This window comes from Spinacia oleracea, chromosome 1 (genome assembly GCF_020520425.1).
Source record: "Spinacia oleracea cultivar Varoflay chromosome 1, BTI_SOV_V1, whole genome shotgun sequence".
Taxonomy (NCBI): Eukaryota; Viridiplantae; Streptophyta; class Magnoliopsida; order Caryophyllales; family Amaranthaceae; genus Spinacia; species Spinacia oleracea.
The window spans coordinates 86900322-86921718 of record NC_079487.1 but is presented as its reverse complement, the minus strand read 5'-3'; the positions used below and the strand labels follow the sequence as shown (position 1 = coordinate 86921718).

Sequence of the window (21397 nt, the reverse complement as noted above, 5' to 3'; positions counted from 1 at the left end):
ATAAATATTAATACGAGCAGGAGAAACAGATTAATTGTGGCTTGATTGCAATTTTAATCTGATTGAGTTGTGCGGATATATTGTAGTTATCGACTTATCGTAGCCTAGATGCAAAGCCATTACTCCCTTCATCCAGAACAAATTCGCCACATTTTTAAAATAAGAAATATATTATGGCTGGAATACAATCTTTTCAGAAGATATTTGAAATGATATATGGAAGGAGAATTTACTACCTACTTAGAAACATAGGAGAATTTATTCTTTATACTCAATCGATGAACTATATTATATTAATATATTATTGGAATATACTCTTTATAAAAACAGCTTATATCAACATACTAAGCTACATACTGTATACAACAACAGGACTCCTAACAAAATGACTTCCATCAGACCAAACCAGTGATGCAGAAACCTGAGACCTACTTGCTAATCCCTTACCAACAACACTCACATCAAAGTACTTTTGTTCCTTCAATGATGTAAACGAAAGTGTTTTAGGATTCACCGTCACCTTCATTTTTTCACCTGATTCCACTTTTGCTGTGTATGTGGAATTAGCAACCCCAACATTAGTCACTGTTCTACGGAACTTGATATTAAAAGATTTCTCAGCATTTACTGAAGCAGACATGCTAGGATAGTTAACGTCGTTTGGGTCAGATAAACTCTTTTTCGGGCAGGAGAAACTCTTATTGCCTGATATTAGACTGATTTGCTCTTTGCTGTAACCCAGCTTGCATAGAAATGTCAAATAATCATCTTCAGTTGTTTCATAAACAAGTCCAGGATTTACAGCCTCTACAGGATTAAGATGCCCTGATCCATAAGCAAATTCTGCATCTGGGTTCTTTGAACTACTCATAGGACGTGCTGCAGGCCAGCGTAAGAAGAAAATTATTTCTAGTTGATATATATTTACGGAGTAATATGGAAAGAGGACAAAATGACTGTGAAAAGAGTTCGTTCTTTCACCTAAATTCCTCTTATATTCACTTACTGAATATCAAGATTAAGAATAATAAATTAATACTTGATGGACTTAAATAGGGTTAGGTACCTGTAGTCATCAAAGCAGATTTAATAGCAGAAGGAGACCAATCAGGATGAATCGATTTTACATAAACAGCTGCTCCCGCTACATGGGGACAAGACATGGATGTTCCAGATATTACTGCATACTTGACTGATCTCTTATCATTAGGATATTCAGATACAGAAACATTTGGTGAAAACGCCGCTAAAATTTCTACTCCTGGTGCAGTGATATCAGGCTGCAGCATAATGACAAACATATTTTATTTTATTTTTAAATTGAGAGAAAAATCATAGAAAAAGAAAAGGTTAGTTAAGAGGGACGAATCAAGATAACCTTGAGGATATCCGGTGCAATAGGATTAGGGCCTCGAGAAGAAAATGAAACAACAACAGGAGCAGAAGTGTCGTTAAAGGATTCACTCTTGAGGATGTTTGCCATAGGAGCTCTGCCAAAAAGCAACGAATGTAAATGCAATTTTATAGAGCCATCTAAATACAAGGATTGCTGACAGAGAATTTCAATTATCATACTTTGTAGAGTTCAGGTAGGATAACAATACTTCAAATTCATGGGGTTTTAACAAAACTGCAGGTATGGGTTGAATCTGAGACACATCATCAACATAAGCTCGTGCCAATACCCCAAGGGCACCAGCTCTCAAACCTTCACCAATTACCCCGTCTGTACTGTCACAAACTACTATCTTCCCCTTAACTAAATTTTTATCCAGGCAGCCGGCTGAACATGACCTGCACAAAAGACGATTAACAATAATTTAAGACAAATTATAATCCCTAAACTGATTAACAAAGTACTTTAAAAGTAGTTGAAAAAAGCAAGGAAGTATACACAGCCAAGTCCTCGGAACAGTGAGTTGACGCCTGTTTCCCATATACCAAAGGGAACATGTCTCCGTTCAACGTGAAGGAGTTGATAGAATTACCCTACATTTCAGCCATTTCAAAGATACTATTACATTTCAAGACCAGATGTTTGTTAGAACCTTAAACTGATATCTTCAACATTTTATCAGCAATAATTAAAAGCAAAGAACTTACAATTAATGTTCTTCTGTTTCCAAGGACAACTTTATCAAGAATTCGACGGTCCATAAAGCTAGCTGCAACACTAAATAGCCAGGGTGCAACACTTGTTACAGAACCACTCACATTTCCTGAGTTTCCAGCAGACTGCACAGTTAGTATTCCATTCTGCAATGCATGGAAAGCACCTATGGCAATAGTATCTGAATATATATCAGCTGCATCGGTATTTCCTATGGAAATTGTTATCAAGTCAACCCCATCAGCAATGGCTTCATCAAAAGCAGAAAGAATATCTGCTTCATCGCAATCTGAGGTATCGCAAACTTTGTATGCAGCAATCCTGGCTGATGGTACCGCTCCTCTTGCAGATCCTTCTGCCAGTCCGTAAAAATTTGCATCATCTACAATCCTCCCAGCTGCCGTTGAGGCCGTGTGTGTTCCATGACCGATATCATCCCTCGCTGAATCAAAAAAAGTCCTAGCTCCTATAAGCTTGCTGCAACATCGTTAATTTGTTTGTCACGTAAATAAAAGAGCCTCCTTATAGATGGGTTTGCAAGAACAACGATTCTAAAGCGTATCCAGAAAGTTCTCAATAACAGTTCAATACTCCCTCCATATTTTTTTAGGAGTTACATATACTACTTCCTGCCGTACTTCTTTAGGAGTTACATTTCCCTTTTTGGTAACTTCTACATTAAAATATTACACCCATTGTTTAGTAATTATGTCTCTCCCATTGTCCCCACACATACTCACATCATCTTTTCTCACAATAAATTATTCATCCATTATCAAATATTTACAATAAATAATTAACACATCCACTACTTGCATCATTATTATAAGAAAATTAACTCATCTTCCTTAATTTTGTGCCAATCAACATGTAACTCTTAAAAAAATACCGACGGAGAAAACAGGGTGTCGTGGTACATAATACTTCGTGCTTGATATAAACTGTTCTCTTCAACATTTTACATTAATGTCAGCGAAATCTATTTTGAACAGAAAAAATCAGCTTCAACCAGTGAAAATAAATTTTAACTAGCAAAAACCACAAAAATCAGTTGAAGAGCATAGGGCCTTAATCAACAGCTATTTAGATTTCAGCAAATTTGTATATTATTGTGTGCAAACTAAGATAGTAAGATTGGAATTTCAGAATGGAAAGTGGTAAGAAAGGATATTTACTTGTTGCAAGTGAAATTTTCTCCGCCCTTACAAGCACCTTTCCATTTCTTAGGAGGAGCGCTGAAGCCATTATCATTAAAACTAGGTGACTCGGGCCATATTCCGCTATCAATAACACCAAGTATCAAATTACTCTCAGCGCGAGTTTCTCTAGGTGCAACAGTCTCGGTGAATCCCATGAAATCCCAAGACCTCGTAGTTTGAAGTTCGAGTGCTTTACTAGGAAACACAGATACTACTTCCTTCATACCTGTCCAAAAAAATCAATATCTTTATGGCTCATTAACAATTCATTTGCTGACAACTAATGTATTGAATAGTTACCCTTTTAAAAAAATCAATATCTTTTGGCTCATTAACAATTCATTTGATAACAACTAATGTATTGAATACTTACCCTTGAGTATTTCACTTTCTTTCTCAGTCAGCCTTGCAGCAAAACCATTGAAACTCTTCGTGTAACTTCTAACCAAGGATTCTTTTGCCATACTTTGGAACGTAAAAAATGCACAATAAAATAATTAGGATTATCATTATGTAATAAGCTTATGATGATTATGCAATATGATGGTTATGCAGTGAAACAAGTTAAAGCTGATCATAACTAACTAGGCTGGGTCGGCCAGAATGATGGGTCCATTTCAAGGAATCAAGGGGTGCCCGGGCCAAGTAGTGCATATTTTTAGACTCTTAGGCTCGAATTGTGGCCCGATTGGGACCAGTATCAGCCCAAATTAAGTACTCTTCCCAGTGATAAGCTCTGAATTAATTATGTGGTGTAATTATACACTCACCTGTCTTCTAAAACTTGTTGGAGAATACCAATGTGGTACTCAGATGTAAGAAAGTAATCCTCTGTAGTAGAGCCCATGTATACAATATAAACCTACACCAATAAGACACTTTTAAGTTTTAACTAACGATAACCTTGAGGGTTTTAGTGTTTTACATTAGGATGATATTACAAAACTAGATAGTTTAACAAGAAAAAACAAATGACATAACTTGCCTTTCTATTATCAATAGAATTGATTACAGACGACGATCCCACGGCAAATAAGCCGAGCACAAGGATGAATAAGAGAAGTGGAGAATTCATGAATTTGGCCATTGTGAACGATTGAAATTGGGAGATAATGATTCTCATACTTATAGCTAGAGAAAGAAAATCAAAATAAGTTTTGGAATTTCAATATGCAAGTAAGGCAACATATTAAGGATTTGATTGCTTGCTGTTTTAGCACTGAGCATAAAGGTGTACATATTTTGACTTGATTAGTTTCTGAGAATTAGTTTTTTCAATGTACCATCATGTAAATTTTGGCATTGTACATTTTCAGATTTTCTGACTTGATTTATTTCCAAATTGAACAGCTTCATTATATAGGTTAAAGTAAATGCAAAATGGTATACAATTATTATTGAAAATCAGCAATCATCAATTCTCCTAATATGTTTAGAATCAAACCAGATATCTATTATTTTCTATTAGAACAAACATTATTATTGAAAATCAGCAATCATCAATACTCCTAATATGTTTAGAATCAAACCAGATACCTATTATTTTCTATTAAAACAAACACAAGGAATGACATGTCACTTCTTGGTGAAATATTTTCCCACGAAAACTATATTTCCTTTTTATTCATTTATTTTATTTCAATGATAAAATATTTACTCCGTACTATATTTGACTGAAATTTTATTATTCCATATTCATTTGATCTTCTAACATAAATTTTTAGCTGTAGTTTTATTTCCCAAAAGATAATATTTACAAAATCATAAAATATATCCTAACTATATCAATCTTTTGAAAATCTGTCAAAATCTTTTGTACTCCGTACTACTTTATTTTTGAACAATTCTTTTGTTACTCAAATATTTTATAAAAAATGATCAAATAATAATTTTAGAATATCGGTGCGTGCACGGAACCAAAGCTAGTTCTCACTGTTTTGAAAATTTGTTTTTCCAGCCATCAGATGTCATAGATCAATCATCAGAAGGAAGAAGCAGTTTTCAGCTAACGGAACTTTCTCCAAATCATTGAGTACACAGATTATTTCATGCTCATTTCATGCTCTCCCTTGCCCTGGGAAGAGATTAACATATTTGTGCTCTCCCAAACTAATCACAATCCCTACCAACCAAAAGAAAAACTAGAGCTCAGAATTTCCATTTGCAGAATGCTGCAATTTTTTCCTTTTGTAAAGTTTTGTATCTGTGCCTAGTAGACTTGTCAAACGGGTCGGTCGGGTCGGGTTCTAAAAAATTATTTTCGGGCTCAGTTTAATTCGGGTCGGTCACTTTCGGGTTCGGGTTTACAAAAGCTTGTTCAAGACCCAGAACTTTCGGGTTCGGGTCAACCCAACGGGTTGAGAGATTTTAAAACGCGTAGTATATTTTTCTTAATTTAGGTAATAAATATACAAAATTGATCACAAATTCAGAAATTTTCCAACACACATTTATATTTTAGTCAAATTCAACCATAAATGGCGTATAATCAAAATAAAATCATATTACAACCAACAATTGTAACAACAACGTGTTTACTATGCTTAAAATTCTTCATAATCTCATTTATTGCTATAAATTTAATGATTCAATCGGACGGGTCAGAAACGGGTTCGGTCGGGTTTTGACCAATTACTTTTCGGGTTGTTTGGGTTCGGATGAAATTGGGTTTCGGGTCACAAAATCTTGTTCAAGACCCAGTATTTTCGTATCGGGTCATTTTTCGGGTCACAAAATCTTGTTCAAGACCCAGTATTTTCGGATCGGGTCATTTTTCGGGTCGGATCGATTTTTGACGGGTCTAGTGCGTAGGACTGTGGACACTACCTCTAAATAATTTCACCGAGCTAGTTGGCGTTTGAATTGTGAACACTTTGAGTAGCTAGTCACAAGATTTTCTTAGATAATCTAATTATGCGGTATTGAATCCGAATCAAATTCAAGATTCGGGTATTTAACTACATCATTAATCTGCTACTATACGCATGCTTGTCCTTGAAAAATACTCCGTATTATCAATACTGTAACAAATGATTATAGAAAAAGTTATCAAATATCATTTTGAGAATGACAACTCCTTTATGTACATTTTCAAAATAACATGTAAATTATTTTAATTTTACATGCTATTTTGAAATGTACTTATTTTACTTATTCATTTATTTTAAACTTTACTTATTTTTTAGGAAAAATTACATTAAATAATCCAACCTTTCGACGATTTTCCGTTAATAACCAACCTTTGGATTATTATTTAATAATCCAACCTTTATACCCCATTAACTTTCATTGATCCCAAATGACCGGGAACCGGCCAAAAAAGTAACTTTTATTTTTTCTTTATTTTTTTGCTTCAGCTTCCTTTTTCCTCCTTCCTTCTACCTCCATAGCCTTCTTCTTCATTTCTCATCCTTCTTTCCACCTCCCTTCCCACCTGAATCTACTATTCAGTCGAAGACTTCTTCAACTTCTACCCATTTTCCAGTCACGTGACTCATTTTCTTTCCCATTGCGTTCCTAATTCAACCTATTTCCCAATTTTCCATCTTCTCCCATTGGATTATACCTTCATTTTCCTTCAATACTCACCCAACGCCCAGAAGATGTGGCCGGGGCAAGTTGAGCAATTGGATTCCGGTGGAAGGGATGGGCAGTGGCGGTAGAGATGGTGGTTGTTGTGGTGGTGCCGCGAAGGAGAGAGAAAAGCAGAGCATGAGGGGTAAAATGCAAGAAGGAAGGAGGAGGAAAAAGTACAACGTAAAGGGAGGGACGGAAGGCAGGATGAACAAAAGGTGGTGTCTTGTCACCGTTTGGGAGGTAGTGTTGGTTTTCCGACAGACGACAGTATTTGGATACTTCGATGGTGGCGGTGGTTTGAAGCCAAAAAGAAAGGAACATAATGGAGGAAGGAAAGGAAAAATAAACCAAAAATAAGAAAGAAAATAAAAAAAAAAATTAAACAAATAGATTACACGAATGATAAGATGACACGTGTTCAAGTTACTTGTTGTATCGGTTTGGTGACCGGTTAGGTGCAATAAAAGTTAATGGGATATAAAGGTTGGATTATTAGATAATAATCCAAATGTTGGATTAATAACGGAAAATCGTCGAAATGTTGGATTATTTAATGTAATTTTTCCTATTTTTTATTATCTCTTACAATATTTCTTCTATAATATATATACATTTTTCTCTTATCTTACTTTCATTAATTCCACTTTCTCTTCCTTGTTTTTTTCTTTTTACTTCCTGCTCCTTTCTGGTTTGATTGGTGACAATGACGATCTCCTACGACGATTCATGTTAGCCGACCCCAAATCATTTTGGGACTAAGGCTTTGATGTTGTTGTTGTAATGACAACTCCTTTATGCTACAGGCATGCTGCTCTTGCTTTTTATTGTTGTCTTTCGTTTGACGTATGGAGTGTTCTTGAATCATATTAGGGTATTATTCAAATTATCGGTGTAATGGTTCTTAGAGTAACTATTTTCCAATTATATAAAGTGCAATGGGCTTATTGTCTAATAGATGTGCCGAAACTCTGATGATTTCACAATCATAACGTGTGATTATCAGCTTGTATTTTAAATTAAGTTTTGCCATGTCTGCACCCTATTTATTTGGAATAGAGTTTGAGTGTGGTTGAATTTCGGATAGTAATGGTGGAGGGACGGGGAGGGGAGGCAGCAGTACAAAAGAGTAAGGGACATAATGGGAAGGGAGAAGGGGATAGCATTTTTCTACAAATCTTTCAACTTCCGGAGGATTTCGTTTATTAACTGAAAAGGAAAAGTAAATTGGATCTCTCTATCTCCCTTCCCACCCCCCCCCCCCATCTCCCAATCTAAATCCAAACAATAAAATGGATCCATAAGTCTTCTTCCCTTTCTCCTCATTTCAAATCTTCTCATACAAACACATTGTCAAAATGTATTTCTTGGCAAACATTTTTACAGGAAATCTTCTATAACTAATTGAAGACTGTGATTTCTATTTCCATTTTCCGGGAATTGGGTCTCAGTAAGACTATTAAAGCATGCTTTTAGTTGATTAATCTATATCTTTTGCTAAGAGAGATATAACCTCTGATGGATGATAACTTCTACTTTGCAAAACCAGGGCTTGTTATTGTTGGTTTCTTCACTGTTATTATTATGTTGCTAAGGAGAGGTGTAAGCAGCACTGAAAACTGCTGTAAGACCAAAAGGAATGGCTTGAACGTTGAACCTACAACTTCTCACAAAAAATCCCCTCGAAGCTCAAGCTCTACGGGTAGGACTATGAAATACAGATACCAGGGGTCTAAGACCCAGAGGGTTGCCCCGAACTCAAAAACCTTCCACATAAGCTCTTAAAGTTTATTGTTAAATTATGCAGATCGGCAGAGCTTAGAATTATAAATAACATATTTTCAAATATGCAACTGAGGTTGACTTCTGAATATGAATTCCATACCTAAATTCAGGCCTAGGTATTTCAATGTGATACAAGCTTTGAGCTAGATAGCCATGAGTTTGATATTTTAGTCGTCACAAACATATCAGTGTATTTATTTTTACATATTTTGAAGAGAGGCAGAAAAGGCGATAAATAAGGCTTGTTTAATCTCATGCCAATAAAATTAGATTAGGACCATACTAGGAAAGCATTTTCCAGCTAGGCGTACCTGACAGATTGACTAGATCAGTCAAACTCAACCTTTAGCGTCAAAAATCTTGTCATATCATCCACTTTGAAGCTTGTGTCTATGATATTAGGCCTGGCGTCTGATATTGCAGAAACATTCCATCTCGCCTCTTGTGTCTATGATATTAGGCCTGACATCTGATATTGCAGAAACGTTCCATCTCACCTACTAGTCGGCATCTGAATATGCTGCCCTCCAGCCTATATCAGAATTTTCACATTACAAAATGTAAAACGACCATGAAAAAGTGTATATGTGTGGTGTACACATGCGCGCACAAGAGAAAGAAGGGTGGGTTAGTAATACATGAAAGGGAGAGAGTCTGGCATGCAGTCAGAATGAAACTTCTACGATCAGCCAACTAGTCATAAATTTGAAACTCGGGTTGGACGAGCACGTACCAAATGACATTGACTACAAAATTTATCCAATAGATGCTTCTGTTAAAAGATGAATCATAGTGTTCATTCTTATGGAAAACAAAGTATTTGTGGCAATAAGTGGCAAGAATAATGGGATTATGCAGTTATGCTTGCAAAACAACAACTGTAGAGATGATTTTGAGTCCATCTACTCCCTAAAGTGTTCTTGTCCTTCCACTCGACTGACAGTTGTACATAATTAACTGAGATGACTGGTGTAATTGAAGTTGTACATCTAACTTTCACCAGGCACATCATGTAAAACATAGCATAAAGATCATAAATATCCTTATCATCTCATATTGCCAGAAACAAGTTTTACAATCATGAAGAATCTCCTCAAGATTGATGTTACCCAAATACAACTGACTGCTGTCATCTGAAAATCAGTAAAACTAAAATTCAAAGGCAATGACAGTAAGTAACTACATCAAAATGAAACAATGGAGAAGAATATCATCTTCACATGAAAGCAGGCAAGTGAATATAAAATCGATGGAACAAACCTGGCCAGTTTCCTTAGCAGGTTGAGGTTTCAGACTCGGCAATTCAGGACAATCGAGTCCATTAGCATTTGATTGAGAAGAGACACAACACAATTAATCAGCATAAAGTATGAGGGGTATTAAACTGAGTATGGGAATATTGAGATGTATACACATCATCCATGCCCATAAACAGTCGCATTGCATCTAGGAGGTCTATCAGGAATTGATCCGGGCTTGAACTTTGAGGCTTCATGTCTTGAAAGTTCAGGTGGGACATGACTGTTACTCTGCAAGAGTACCTGCTTCAGATCGTAGAAGATAGGAGTGTCATGCAAAGTCAAGAATGTTGTCGCGACACCAGTTTTTCCAGCTCTCCCAGTACGACCAATACGATGGGTGTACATCTCAATATTGTCACACATATCATAGTTTATCACATGAGCAACATCAGGTATATCAATTCCACGTCCTGCAACATTCGTTGCAACAATGACATTATATCTCTTGGTCCTGAAACCTTCAAGGCTAATTTCTCTCTGTTCTTGTGATTTGTCACCATGCAATGTCGTGACTCGATAACCTGCTTTGACCAAATATTTGGAAATCACATCAGCAGTCTTCTTGGTGTTAACAAACACTATAGATTGTAGGAACTATGACTAATAAGAACAATAATTAGATCAAGCTTATCTGTAACAATGTCGTGGCGTGACACCAATCACTGCCCTAAAGTCGAATTTGCCCCGCTAAGTACACGCGGACTCGTAGCAACCGACCCCCAGGGATACACGACTCCAATCCTTCGGTGTACGACGAAGAACTAGATTGAGAACACTCTTAAGCAATGCCCAGAACAATGGTGGTTTTGTGTTTTCATTTCGGAGAAGAGGAAGAGATTATTTTTCTGTGTGTATTTTTCTGGAAGGGAAGGTCAAGTTTTATAGCCAAAACGGTTAAGCTAAAAACGGAAACCCAATCAATTAGTCCTTGATTGATTCCGTAACTGACGCAATCAACCGGAATAATATCTTTGACGGAAATCAAATCGTCAAAGAAATCAATTAACCGTTACGTCAATCCTGCAAAAATTACACGACCAAAAATAAAGCATTCCTTTTTGGAGGAACAAACTCCAACATAGATGTCTTATCACCAAACTCATCAAGCTGTTTTTGCAGCTTATAAGTTTTATCTGATACCTTCATCATGATTACATGTTGTGAAATGAGGTCAGCAGGTTTCCCAGGCGTACCAATAGTAACCACCACAGGATTCCTTAAGTACTTCCTGGCAAGCCGCTCTACAGCAGGTGGCATAGTAGCACTAAACATATAGGTGGTCCGGTAAATCTTTTTCTCGTCAAGCTTCTCCTCTTCATTCTCAGGCTTCATATTACTTGAAGGCATTGCGTCCAGCACATCAACAACCTGGGTGCCAAAACCCAAATCAATCATTCGATCAGCCTCATCAAGAACAACGTAGTTGCACTGATTCAGAACAACATAATGCCTTTCCAGACAATCCAAGAGTCGTCCAGGGGTTGCAATAACAATTTCACAGCCCTGACTAATTTTGAATCCTTGCTCTTCAATGGACCGTCCACCAACAATAGAGACAACCTTAATTCCCAGATAGTGAGCAAACTTAACAGTCTCCTCTTCAATCTGTAAAGCTAGTTCACGAGTAGGGGCCATAACAACAGCATAAGGACCCTCAACATCATTCTTGTCAGTAATCGGTGGCAGCCTAGTTATATAATCCAACATAGGAAGAACAAAAGCAGCAGTCTTACCAGAACCAGTCTCTGCAACACCAGTGACATCTCTCTGTTGAAGACCTGCAGGAATAGCTGCCATTTGGATAGGGGATGGATTCTTGTAGCCAGCTCGCTCCACAGCTTTCAACAGCTTTGAACTCAGTTTACCTTCAACCCAATTTCTCATTGGCTTGGGAATCTTAGACCCTCTGAAAGATATATTAAAATCCTCCTTGAAAATTCTCCAGTCCCTCTCAGTCATTTCTTCAAGCCTCTTGGCAGACCAGTGTCGTTCATCCTTCATACTATGATCCTCAACAGCTAGCTTCTTCTGCTCTCTACGATCAATTCCGGCACGGAACCCTCTACCAAACAACAGCTGAGCCTGATGAGGATTCTGATACAAAACATTCATGTCACGAGAGGTGTCCTCGGTGTTCTCCCAATCAAAGGAGAAGCGAAACTTGTACTAGGCTTAACCACACACTTTTTAGGTTTCTTGGAACCTAAATACTGCTCTTGAATAAGCTCTAATTCCCTTTCCCTCTCCATTTCCTTCAACTCCTCCTGAATTTTGCTCTCCATATCGCAATTTTTCTTGGAAGAACCCAATGATCTAGGAGTATTATCTTCAGCATCGCGTTTCTGTTGAGCAAATTCGTCATTTCTTGTTTGTAGAGATAATTGTTCTCTCTGGGATTTATTCAAGAAAACGGGCTTCTTAGCATTTTCTGAACTGGTATTGGCAGAGGCAATCACACTGTAAACTTCCTCTAGGGGTCTCTTCATGATTTCTGTTGATTAAGAAATCACCTGCAAAAATAACCTACAGATTGATATCAAATACTGTACGAAGTAAGCAATCAATTGTTCCACTCAAATCAAATTAATTATTTATGATCTTATAAAAATGATGAAATGCACCCTCAATAAAATCAAGAATTACCTACCAAAAATCAAATTTTAAAAATTTCAAGTTTCCCAGAAATTATAACCTGTAATTTCCTCAATTATTTCTTCCCATCTTTCCAAATTCTTGAATCAATCTCAAAAAGTGCAACTTTATTAAAATTTGTTCTATAATAATTAACCTGTTTCTAGGTGTATACAAATATCGAACTTGGTGAGTTTTAGCCATAATTAAACTTTGAATAATTTTAAATTCTATTAAATTCACCTAACCGTAACAATAAAAACATAAACAAAATTAAGAATTATACCAAAATTCAGTTCATGCGTATAATCCGACATACTAAATTCCAGTTTATTCAAACATAATAATTAACCTGCTAAACAAACAAAAGAAGTTTACTCATAATTGAATTCTGCGAAACAATTTAATCCAAACTTTCATATTAAGACATACCGATGTTTTCTGAGTCCCGAGTGGTTTTGCGGGAAGTCTACGGTGGTTTTGGTTTTAAGCTCGATATCAAAAGTGGTTTATATAGGAGACGGAAATTCAAACTTTGTTTGCACCAAAAAAATAAACAAGACTTTTATATGGGCGGACTTTTTAGAGGGAAAAATATATGGTCTACGATTAGGAATGTCCGATTGTCCGAATGCCTAACTTGACAATTCTTCCAAAGGTCTGTCGACCTAACATGCAGTTTATTTTTATTTGCTCCGTATTTTTTATGTGAATGAGCTACAAATGTAATTTTATATAGACTCATAAAAGGAGGAGAATTCGAATTTGAGACCTATTTTATATATATCCTTAATCTTAACAACTACGCTAAGACCTCATTGGTACCTAACATACAATTTTATGTCGTAATTTGTGATGCGGGAAGCATTTAGAATCATGATTTCATGGATGCTTATTTAAAAGTGGTGTACAATAATCTCTATTCTATAAGGGAACACCTGAGTTTAATTTCGTAATTACACTTTTGGTGTCCCCTGTAGAAAAATCCATTATACCCTTGGTTATTGAAAAATAAGGTATTTGAAAAAAAAATTATACCAGCAAATAAAAGTCAAACGGAATAACACAAATTAGGGATCCACTCACGCATAAATTTTCTGTTTAGTAAACAAAATCAGTCAAATTAATTTCTTACTTATCTCACGGCACCAAATCTCTACAGCAAGAACACAAATTCTAATCTCCCCCCACCCCCACCATTTTCTTCACAAAGTTAGTCAACAATACAGGATAAAAAAAAACGTATAATACTACAAATTATTACAATTGCCAACATAAATCAAATTAATAGATTATACTCTATAACGCCTAAAATAAAAAATCAAAGAGCAATAAAGACCTTAACAAAATGCCTACAATCAAGGAGCAGTAAAAGCCTCCATAATTCCAAAACTTAGTTCAATACAAAACGCCTAAATTAAAGAGCTATAAAACTCAATCATTTCTCACGAACAATTAACGAATTGGACAAACTAATACAAGAACTCACTGAAAATCTTGGATTAATCGCCATGGCTACTCTTCGACAACAAAAAAGAGCAGAATATCACTCTTTTGAGCTTGAAGAAATACTTCGTAGTTAGAAGAATCGAGATGATTTTAGCGATTTCCGGTGACGGCGGCCGGTTCAGATGAGCGGAGGTACACGGAGAGGAGAGAGAAAGTGGGAGTGACACGAAATGAAAACTTACCTCCATGAAATGAATTTGGCTGAACAACTTGAATTGAAATCGCAAGTAGATCGACAATCAAGTGAAATAAATGGATAAAAGAACAGAAATTGAAGGATAGAAAAGCAAAGAAATTGAAGAATAGAAACCCTAGAAAGAGAAAGTGGGGAGGAGAGGAGAGGAGAGAGAAAATGAAAGAGGAATATGGAGAGCATGAAGTGAGCGTGCAAAAAAAACACGGAGTATCTACTTTAGTTCATTTCTTTCCTCTTCCTTTTTGTTTTATTTTTATATTTTTCTTTCGATATTTCCTGGGTTTTTTTTTATTATTATTATTAATAATTACAAAATTTTATTTGTCAATATTAGTTCATCAAAATTTTAGTTATTACTTGGTCAGTGTGGAAAAGAAAGACTCGAGTATTATTAGTTCTTCAATATTTTGTCTTAATTGGTTTCCACATTCTCAGGAATTGGGATAATGGATTAAGTAATAATATTCCATTTAAGGTAAGTTGTTCATCTCATTCCATCGTGCCGTGATAATTTCCCGAATTAATCAGGTCGATCATATTGTAATTAACATTAACATATAATTTTTATATGTTCATGCAGCATAACGGACGCAATCGGGTCAAGGAAAAAGTATTCTCAACAACAAATCTTATTCATGGGTGCTACCTCCACCAATTAGAGATATTAATTTAGAACATTCTTAATATTAGTTATGTGTTGTACATCGATCGAGCGGAGGAGTACATGTAGTTAGACAAATATATTGCGAGCAAGAGAAAAAAAAAAGTAAAACAACTAATTTATATGTTTTATTACTTTATTTTAGTACTAAAATTTTGAAGTTTTGTCATGTAAGGACATGTATATTACATTCTTACACTATTTAGATTGCAAGATTTACGTATTTTAGCCCTCATAGGTTTAAAATATGAACCTCTGCAAATGATTTTTTAGTGCTTAATATTCGTTATGATTAATTGTAATAACACAATTTAAGTTTTTATATAATACAGCAAGCATCGCGTGCATATAAGACTAGTAAGGTATAAGGGAACACCTGGGGTTAATTTCGTAATTACACTTTTGGCTTCCCCTGTAGAAAAATCCATTATACCATTGGTTATTGAAAAATAAGGTATTTAAAAAAAATTATACAAGCAAATAAAAGTCAAACGGAATAACACAAATTAGGGATCCACTCCGCATAAATTTTCTGTTTAGCAAACAAAATCAGTCAAATTAATTTCTCACTTATCTCACGGCACCAAATCTCTACAGCAAGAACACAAATTCTAATCTCCCCCCATTTTCTCCACAAAGTCAGTCAACAATACAGGATAAAAAAAAAACGTATAATACTACAAATTATTACAATTGCCAACATAAATCAAATTAATAGATTATACTCTATAACGCATAAAATAAAAAATCAAAGAGCAATAAAGACCTTAACAAAATGCCTACAATCAAGGAGCAGTAAAAGCCTCCATAATTCCAAAACTTAATTCAATACAAACGCCTAAATTAAAGAGCTATAAAACTCAATCATTTCTCACGAACAATTAACTAATTGGACAAACTAATACAAGAACTAACTGAAAATCTTGGATTAATCGCCATGGCTACTCTTCGACAACAAAAAAGAGCAGCATATCACTCTTCTGAGCTTGAAGAAATACTTCGTAGTTAGAAGAATCGAGATGATTCTAGAGATTTCCGGTGACGGTGGCCGGCTCAGATGAGCTGAGGTACACGGAGAGGAGAGAGAAAGTGGGAGTGACACGAAATGAAAACTTACCTCCGTGAAATGAATTCGGCTGAACAACTTGAATTGAAATCGCAAGTAGATCGACAATCAAGTGAAATAAATGGATAAAAGAACAGAAATTGAAGGATAGAAACCCTAGAAAGAGAAAGTGGGGAGGAGAGGAGAGGAGAGGAGAGAGAAAATGAAAGAGGAATATGGAGAGGATGAAGTGAGCGTGCAAAAAAAATACGGAGTATCTACTTTAGTTCATTTCTTTCCTCTTCCTTTTTGTTTTATTTTTATATTTTTCTTTCGATATTTCCTAGGGATTTATTATTATTATTATTATTATTATTATTATTATTATTATTATTATTATTATTATTATTATTATTATTATTAATTACAAAATTTTGTTTGTCAATATTAGTTCATCAAAATTTTAGTTATTACTTGGTCAGTGCGGAAAAGAAAGACTCGAGTATTATTAGTTCTTCAATATTTTGTCTTAATTGGTTTCCACATTTTCAGGAATTGGGATAATGGATTAAGTAATAATATTCCATTTAAGGTAAGTTGTTCATCTCATTACATCGTGCCGTGATAATTTTGTGAATTAATCAGGTCGATCATATTGTAATTAACATTAACATATATTTGTATATGTTCATGCAGCATAACGGACGCAATCGGGTCAAGGAAAAAGTATTCTCAACAACAAATCTTATTCATGGGTGCTACCTCCACCAATTAGAGATGTTAATTTAGAACATTCTTAATATTAGTTATGTGTTGTACATCGATCGAGCGGAGGAGTACATGTAGTTAGACAAATATATTGCGAGCAAGAGAAAAAAAAAAAGTAAAACAACTAATTTATATGTTTAGTTACTTTATTTTAGTACTAAAATTTTGAAGTTTTGTCATGTAAGGACATGTATATTACATTATTACACTATTTAGATTGCAAGATTTACGTATTGTAGCCCTCATAGGTTTAAAATATGAACCTTTGCAAATGATTTTTTAGTGCTTAATATTCGTTATGATTAATTGTAATAACACAATTTAAGTTTTTATATAATACTGCACGCATCGCGTGCATATAAGACTAGTATTGTATATTGGAGTGGGAAAAAAACTTTAAATGCATAAAAGTTACCCCATATGATGTACGGAGTAAAAGTTATCAATTTTTTAGTGATAAAATTTTTCCTTTTAATAAAAATTATTCCTTCAAAATCACTAATTATGTACTACGTAGTATAAAGTTAATTATTAGACCCTTTTTTTTTTTGGGCAAATAATAAGGGATATTATTACCAAAGTGGTGAAAACACCAACACCATTACATGCATCAAGTAGTTCCAGCCAATAGGGAGGGGAACCACAACAACAAAACTCAAAGAGCACACTACTTACTCATATCTACAAGCCACTATGAAAAGTATTCTCCTAATAATACAATCAGCAGAATCTGTTTTGTTCTTGAAAATCTTAGCATTCCTCTGAAGCCACAAAGCATACACAGTTTCAGCAAAGGCAATGCTTCTCCTAGTATCAGCTGCTTTAGTGCTTCTGCTCTTTACTGAGCACCACTGCACCTCCAAATCCCACTGCATTACTGATCTGTCAACCTCCATATGCTGCAAATTAAACACCACCCCAAACCTCCTTGGAGAAAGAACAGTCAAAGAATAAGTGCTCAAGGCTCTCATCAGCAGCCAGACATAGCTCACAGAGTCCAGCTATGTTAATCCCCCACCCTCTCAATCTATCTTTTGTAGGAAGTCTTTGAAGGAAATAGTGCCCTTGGTCCAAGTATGCATTCTATGTTAAGTCTAATAAATGCGGTTCAGTATTAATTAACAAGTTAATAATTCAGTGAGATCAAGTGAGCTGAATGCCTAGCTAGAGGCCGCTTCAGTTCAAGTGGAATTAATGATATTAATCCGCAGCTTACTCTTGACTGAACCCGTAGGGTCACACAAATAGTACGTAAACGGATCAAGTATTTAATGGCATTAAATACTCCATCTATGGATATTCGGAATCGACGGATCTTGGTTTCAGTGGGAGCTGAGATCGTCACAGGCAAGAAATGAATACTCCGGAAACGATGATATTGCCGGAAATGGAAATATGGATCGTATCGGAAATATAAATATTATCCAAGTCGTAGATGTTGCCGGAAACGGAGACATGGTACGTATCGGAAAATATTATCGGAAATGGAAATATTGCCGGAATCGGAAATATTGCCGGAAACGGAAATATTGTCAGAATCGGAAATATTATCGGAATCGGAAAATAATTCCGGAAACGGAAATATTAAATATTTGTTCGAAACGGAAATTAATTCCGGAATCGGAAATATTAAATGTTGTTCGTATCGGAAATGAATTCCGGAATCGGGAATTTAATCGGAAGCGTATCGTACGAATTAGCATCGGACGAGGCCCGCTAGACGAAGGCCCAGCACGAAGCCAGGCCATCGCACAGCGAGCCGCACGCAGCAACGCACGCCTCGACCAGGCCCAGCGCAAGGCCAGGCCCAGCCAAGGGCGCGCGCGCGCGCAGCACTGCACATGGGATGTGCGCTTGTCGTGGGCCGCAAGGCCTGCGCGGGTGCACGGCTTGTACGATGGGTGTGCGGGAAATCCTAATCCTATTAGGATTCGTGCGAAGATTAAAATCCTAATCCTATTAGATTTGCTTTGTTATTTAGAGTCCTAATAAAGTTCTAATTAACAAATACACATCCTAGTAGGATTACAATTCCTTTTCCATACCTCTATAAATAAGGGCCTAGGGTCATTATTTGTAGACACGATTCAAGTATTCAAAGTGATTTTTGAGAGCAAAAATTCAGTCATATAATTGCCTACATTAGCCGAAAATTCTAAGTACCTTAAGGGCGATCCTAGTTGGTCAAGCTTAAGGCGGATCCGGACGTGCTGTGGACTATCTACGGAGGGACGACATTTGGAGTCCTAAAGACTTGTTCTTGTTCGGTTCGGGCGCAGCTAGGGAAGGCACGCAACAAAGTGTATGCATCTAAACTATGCTAAATGATTATGTGTAAATAATATGCTTTCCTGGCTTTATGGTTTTTCCGCATGATTTATGAATTGTCATATGTATCATAACCTAACAGTGGTATCACGAGCCTCTTATTATTTTCATAATCTAAATTGCATGAACATGGTTAAATATTACAAATTTGCAAGAATTAAAAGGGGTGATTAATTTTCGTAATGGTTAATTAATTGCAAATTGCGTTTATTTAATTATACGTACGCAGTTTTTCGGCAGTTTCTTCGTTACTCATCCAAATCGAGTGATTTTTGTGTCAATTCCGCATGTAAAAGACATTCTAAAATTTTGACAAAAATATTATTTTTCGGCCCAGAATTCTCAAATTCGAAGCCTAACTATGACTTTCGGAGGTTTTAGTTTTTTCGAATGCAAAATTTCGTAAATTTAAGATGTTAAATTAAATATTTGCGATTCTTGTTGATAAATCTTGAATTTTTTATTGACCTACTGTATATGTTTAACAAGTTTGAATGCCTAGCCTTGTTAATTATGCAATCTAATTTGTAATTATGATTAATTTGTTGAAAATTGGAATAATTTAGAATTAATTTGATTTTCATAATTAGTTATAATTTAATTAGATACCTATGATTAAAAACCACCATAAAAAATGTAAATTTATGTTAAATTTTAAAATTTTATGACCTAGACTTGAATCCATGTTAATCGGAAATCAATTAAATAATAAATTTTCGATTTTTCGCCCTAAAATTATGAAATTAATAATTTATTAATTTGTCATTAATTTTGAATATAAAATTTTAATTTTTTATGCGACTCGCTCATATAACTTGCACGCACAAAGCAATGGACGCTACGTGTTACCCTTAAGGGGTGTTGTATAATGCGGGCATGCGACGACGAGCAAGGGAGCTCGTCGCCCATGCGGTACGAATGCACCGAGCAAGGGCATGGTGCAAGAGCACAAGGCAGCAGCCCTGCCTTGTGTCGTGGGCTGTGAGCCATGGGCGTGTGGGCAGGGACGAGAGCAAGGCACGAGCAGTCGCGTGTGGGCAGCAAGCGTGCTGCGCCACAGCGCGCACTGCCTCGCGCAAGCATGCGGAGCCTCGCGCGCAGCGAGCGCTACGCACAACGTCGATGGCTCGCGCGCAGCGTGCGCCAGCTCGCATACTGCTGCCTCGTGCGATGAGCGCAAGCTTGCGTGCGGGAAAGGCAGGCGCGCAGCGAGCGATGGCTCGCAGGGATCGAGCGCTGGCGAGCGAGCGCAGCGAGAGATGGCTCGCGTGCATCGAGCGTTGGCGCGCGCAGCGGGCACCAACTCGCGTGTTCGATTGATGCTTTGCGATGGTGAGCAGCAGCGATGCGACGCAGCGCATGGGCTACGCGCACATGGCCAGCGATGGCTGTGTGCGTGTGGCCCATGGGCGTGCGTTGCGTGGGATTGTTGCGTTGCGATTAGATCGTTTTGAAATTTTAATTTGAAATTTTCAGTTTACGTAATTTTAATTAATTTTAAAATTAATTATTTAAATTATTTTCTTGGATTTTAATTTTGAATATTGTAATTATAATAAATTTTATTTATTCTAATTATTTTACTAAAATTAAAATCATGAATTAATTTAAATACGACTGAAATTAAATTAAACTTTTTGGATTCAATTATAAATTTATATGAGCTTTAAATTTTAATTAAATTTGTATGTTTCCGGTTAGACTAGAAATACATTTTTATATTTAAAATTAGTAAAGCATATGAATTTATTGGTTTAAGTGGGAGCCCTTTTTAGTCATAAACTCTTGATTAGGTCTACAAATCCTTAAGGTTAAAACAACTTGATTAGAATTAATAAGGACTGAATAATTTGTAGATTATTGGTGCCCTTGATTAATTGCTGCAAATGTTTATGTGATGCATAATGTGTTTTACTAACCAGCTATGTGGGCCATTCATGATAATGAATGGGTGAATGGTATATATTGTATATGTACTGTTTTGCAGGTTATGAAGTGACTAGTATGGCCCAAATAGGATAGAAAATATGGTCTGCGTACCATTAATTTGAATGTAATTGGTCTAAAGTACCAAAGTTGTTTTTCAATTCAAATATGGTCTGCGTACCATCAAATAGTTGTAATTAGTTTTAATTATAGCTTATCCTATTTGAAGAAAATGGTGCCTCCCACGGAGATTTTCAAGACGGACTTTGAAGTTAAAGCTTCAAGATGAAGTCGGGCCATACTAGATCACATTTATCTTATGCATGTTTTAAGTTATTTATTGCTTTTAAATATGTCTTAAAATG

The 21397-nt window shown here is 36.0% G+C and overlaps 1 protein-coding gene and 1 pseudogene across 3 annotated transcripts; both read right to left on the bottom strand.

The window, feature by feature from the left end:
- Positions 1-271: 271 nt before the first annotated feature.
- Positions 272-9118, bottom strand: LOC110790016 (subtilisin-like protease SBT4.4). Of its 3 annotated transcripts, XM_021994759.2 has the most exons (10): positions 8979-9116; positions 4080-4171; positions 3683-3774; positions 3286-3535; positions 2104-2587; positions 1895-1989; positions 1576-1794; positions 1379-1490; positions 1067-1280; positions 272-879 (listed from the first exon to the last, which is right to left on the bottom strand). In XM_021994759.2, the coding sequence occupies exons 2-10, from the start codon at positions 4154-4156 to the stop codon at positions 350-352; spliced, it is 2073 nt and encodes a 690-aa protein (XP_021850451.1). In that variant the 5' UTR covers positions 4157-4171; positions 8979-9116; the 3' UTR covers positions 272-349. The 3 variants fall into 3 exon arrangements, with proteins under 3 accessions (XP_021850451.1, XP_021850453.1, XP_056691530.1); XM_021994761.2 differs by lacking the exon at positions 4080-4171 and having other exon boundaries at positions 8979-9118; XM_056835552.1 differs by lacking the exons at positions 3683-3774; positions 4080-4171; positions 8979-9116 and having other exon boundaries at positions 2104-2552; positions 3286-3426.
- A 964-nt stretch (positions 9119-10082) lies between these two features.
- LOC110790017 (DEAD-box ATP-dependent RNA helicase 21-like) lies at positions 10083-13217 on the bottom strand (annotated as a pseudogene).
- Between the last annotated feature and the right edge of the window lie 8180 nt (positions 13218-21397).

Coding starts and splice junctions, on each gene's coding strand:
- LOC110790016 (XM_021994759.2), bottom strand. CDS start 4,156: ATGGGCTCTACTACAGAGGATTACTTTCTTACATCTGAGTACCACATT. Junction 3,775..4,079: donor CAACAAGTTTTAGAAGACAG/GTGAGTGTATAA, acceptor TACGTTCCAAAG/TATGGCAAAAGAATCCTTGG. Junction 880..1,066: donor ATCTGCTTTGATGACTACAG/GTACCTAACCCT, acceptor GCTGGCCTGCAG/CACGTCCTATGAGTAGTTCA.